A 3,774-nucleotide genomic window follows, 5' to 3' on the forward strand; every position below is an offset into this window, starting at 1 on the left:
GTTCATTCTATGTTTTGTTCTGTGTGGTGTATTTCTATGTGTTTGGCCTGGTATGGTTCCCAATCAGAGGCAGCTGTCAATCGTTGTCTCTGATTGAGAACCATATTTAGGTAGCCTGTTCCCACCTGTGTTTATGGGTAGTTGTTTTCTGTCTCTGTACCAGACAGAACTGTTTCGTGTTGGTCTATTTTTTTGTTATTTTGTCTTAGTGTTCTGAGTTAAAATAAATATTAACATGGACACTTAACACTTTTGCGTTTTGGTCCGATCTTGACTACTCCTCATCAGACGAAGAGGATCGTTACAATAACCTGAAGTTGAGTAAACCTAGACCCCCCCCAAGACCTTTGGGTTGATGGAGTGTGGTAATTTTAATTTTGTGACGTTTCCCTTTCCGTATCAAATTCAAAACTGAACTTTGAATCTTTTCCCAGTACCCTAATGGCGTGGGCAAATTAAAAGTAATGCAAGAAGTAATCATCTATTTTTCCAAAAGTATCTGTAATCTGATCACAATATTTATTGTCTTCACAACGCTTGTTTGTACTCCATAGACCCAGGAGCAGTACATCATAACCTCATATAGTCCCCAAAACAATGAAGTCAAGACAATGGTGGTTTTTCTTTCAAATATTAATCCTCCTCATCTATCTAGAGATCAACGTCGTGACAGGGCCCTCAGAACTGTCTGTCTCATTTTCCCTTCGCTGAAAGCTTTGCGATTGAGGAAGCAACATAAGCTGTCTTAACAGGGATGATTTGATGGTTGACTCACGTCACATCTCAGTATTTCCTTGATCGGACAGGGTTCTGTCAAAAGCACTGCTCATGCACAGGAACTCATTCATTTCAGTCTGAGACTGAGTGGAGCGGAGGGCAGAGCAGCTACCCATGTAAGTTCTTGTTTTCTGGTTGTAATAACATGGCTTGATAGTTTATTCAGACTTCAATCAAGACAGCATAATATAACAAATATTGCAACTATCATACAGTTTGTTTGTTTCATTTGATTATACTTTTTCTTATATTGAAAGAAAAAAATTGTATGCATGGTGTTTATAAAACACTGTCTTTGAAATATATGGGTTTTAATTAAACTTTTGCCTTTCTTTAGTTGATTGATCAGCATGTGTCGTCCGTGTGATTCAGCTTGTGTCTCGGCCTTTGGGACTAGATTGAATACCACCGTTAGTGGGACGATGATGGAACTAGGAGTTAACACCAGTGGGGTTGATGTAAACGGCAACTGTGAGATCCATGACGGCATCCTGTCTCCTGCCTTACCCATTCTCTACTCAATAATCTGCTTCTTCGGCCTGGTCAGCAACACCATGACCATATTTGTGTTCTTCCTGAAGAAGCACTCCGACTCATCTATGGCTGTGTACCTGAGACACCTGGCCATAGCTGACTTCCTGTTGGTGCTGTGTCTGCCTATGCGGGTCTATTACCACAACAGCCAGGGCCCCTTCTACATCTGCAAGGTGCTGGGTATCTTCTTCTACGTCAACATGTATGCCAGCATCCTGTTCCTCAGCCTGATCAGTCTGGATCGCTACCTGAAGATCATCAAGCCTGTGTGGGTCCTGAGAATCCACAGGGTGCGGTGGAGCCACCGGGCGTCCTTCTCGGTGTGGGCAAGCCTGATCCTGGGCATGTCTCTGTTCTTCCTCAGGAATGACAGGCAGCAACCCTGTGACAAGATCTGCTTTCACTTCCACCATAAAGGTCTCCTGGGGGCCCTGGCCAACCTCACCATGGTGGCCTTCTTCTGTGCCATCTTCATCCTCTTCCTCTGCTTCTACGCCAGCATAACCACCAAGGTGAGGACCATGTCCTTGGGGAACCTGGACCCCAAGGCCCAGCGGAAAAAGAGCAGGGTGGTCCGGAAGACTTTTGTGGTGCCGGTGATCTTCACACTGTGCTTCCTGCCATACCACCTGGTGCGAGTGCCCTACGTGCTGGCCCAAATGGATCTGATTCAGGCCCTGGAAAGTAAGCAGATTCTTCACATCCTCAATGAGCTCACTCTGCTCCTGTCTTCCCTCAACAGCTGTCTGGACCCCATAATCTACTACTTCCTGTCTTGCACCTATAGGAGGACTATCCTCTGTGCCCTGCAGGGGCAGTTCAAGACCATGTATGCTGTTAACAGTAGACGCAACAGTAGACGCATCAGTATTAATCAATCTTTTACAGAGATATAGAGCTATCTAAGGCAGGGAGTTTTTAACATTTTGCATGGGGTTAAAAATCTATTTAGATTAGTAACTGAGAAATGATGTATAATAATGTACAGTACATGTTAATCCTGTTTATACTATTGACTCTATAAAATAAAGTATAGAAGGGTATTATTGAATGTACATTATGAAAGATTAACATATATATATATATGAACTCTTGTTATCAAGTTCTTACTGGCCTTTGTAGATATAATTGTTGGTCCAGTAAGAATGGTGTTTGTATAAGTATCTATACAGTCTGTTATTTGAGTATATTACTCACACTTATGGTGACCTTAGGTTGTCATGGTTAAAAGGGCATTATAAACCAGGTGGTTCGAGCCCTGATTGGTGATGCTGATTGGCTGAAAGCCGTGGTATGCCACGGATATGTCCCCCCCCAAAAAAGGTTTATTGTCACAACCTCTGTCTGAAAACGTATGAATTCGATGAAGTACTAACAAAAGCTGTAATGGCCATGTTGTGTCAGTCTTGTACACTTTTTAAAATATATTTTTCTGCCATGAGATCAATGAATGTATATTTCCACACAATAGAGAGCCTAGGAGTTTATTTATGTGGATATTTGCCTTTTACAGTTGCAAAAGTTAAGTACTGATTAAGTTCACCAAAGTTCATTTCATTTGATGTTCATGAGGGATTGTCTCCTCAGATAACACTGAGACTTTTATTTTCTGGCTTTCAAAGCATTTCTATTAAATGTATATTAAATGATAATAGAGTACTGATCAATTTAAGTAAGCATGTGAGTAGTATGTATAGAAGAGGCAGTATATTATCAAACTTTTAAGTAGTCTAATCCAATCACTGTCAGGATTCACTCAGTTATTCAGTAATTTATCAAATAAATGATGGGTTGAATTATTTAGTTTTATCACCTACTGCACAAAAACAGGCTGGGCTTCGACTAACAGCATAGATTGATCACAGATAAGTGGCAGAGCAGAGGAAAGAGTGAAATACCTGTTGTTCAAAGCCAGAAGCTCACTTTGATGATATCACTGTCACTGGTGGATGATCAGCAGCCTTTCATTAAAGAGAACAAAGCCATTTCCAGTCTTTATCTTGGATAAATACTGTTTGGTGCGTATTTAGGCTTATTGCATTTGGATGAGTTGATCTTGCCGTACAATACCTGAAGTAACAATGTCCATAGCTGACAAACACATTTTTTTGTCGTTTGTATAATAGCTTGTAAATGATCCTTTGTCTGACATTTCAAACCGATTCTTATCCTTTTTAATCAAGGCAGTGCACAGACCTTTCAGGGGGCAGGTGCTCAAAATAAAAACACTTTCATAATTCATATCTTGATATTCCTAAAATATAAACTGCCTCTGTAGTGATGTATTTTTATTTTGAAGAAAAGGGCTATTTATTTGTACAGTACACTCATTACAAATTGTAAGCCTCCTAAAGACATGATTGACAGGGGAAAGAGGGTGGGCTTTCAGCTTGTCATTGTTGATAATTGATGTTAATCTGCTAGTAAGCTAGCTTGATAAAAAAATAAAAAAATTGTACTGAT

General features: G+C 40.4%; 1 protein-coding gene across 1 annotated transcript; it reads left to right on the top strand.

Annotated features, from left to right (window-relative positions):
• Positions 1-712: 712 nt before the first annotated feature.
• On the top strand, positions 713-3,774 carry LOC110533952 (P2Y purinoceptor 14-like). Its single transcript, XM_021618549.3, has 2 exons — positions 713-893; positions 1,115-3,774. Exon 2 carries the CDS (start codon positions 1,128-1,130, stop codon positions 2,205-2,207), a length of 1,080 nt encoding a protein of 359 aa, XP_021474224.2. The 5' UTR covers positions 713-893; positions 1,115-1,127; the 3' UTR covers positions 2,208-3,774.

This window comes from Oncorhynchus mykiss, chromosome 10, assembly GCF_057628025.1.
Source record: "Oncorhynchus mykiss isolate SJ-2025 chromosome 10, ASM5762802v1, whole genome shotgun sequence".
NCBI classification, from domain to species: domain Eukaryota; kingdom Metazoa; phylum Chordata; class Actinopteri; order Salmoniformes; family Salmonidae; genus Oncorhynchus; species Oncorhynchus mykiss.

Excerpts from the sequence above, each read along its gene's own strand:
- LOC110533952 (XM_021618549.3), top strand. The coding sequence starts at position 1,128 with ATGTGTCGTCCGTGTGATTCAGCTTGTGTCTCGGCCTTTGGGACTAGA.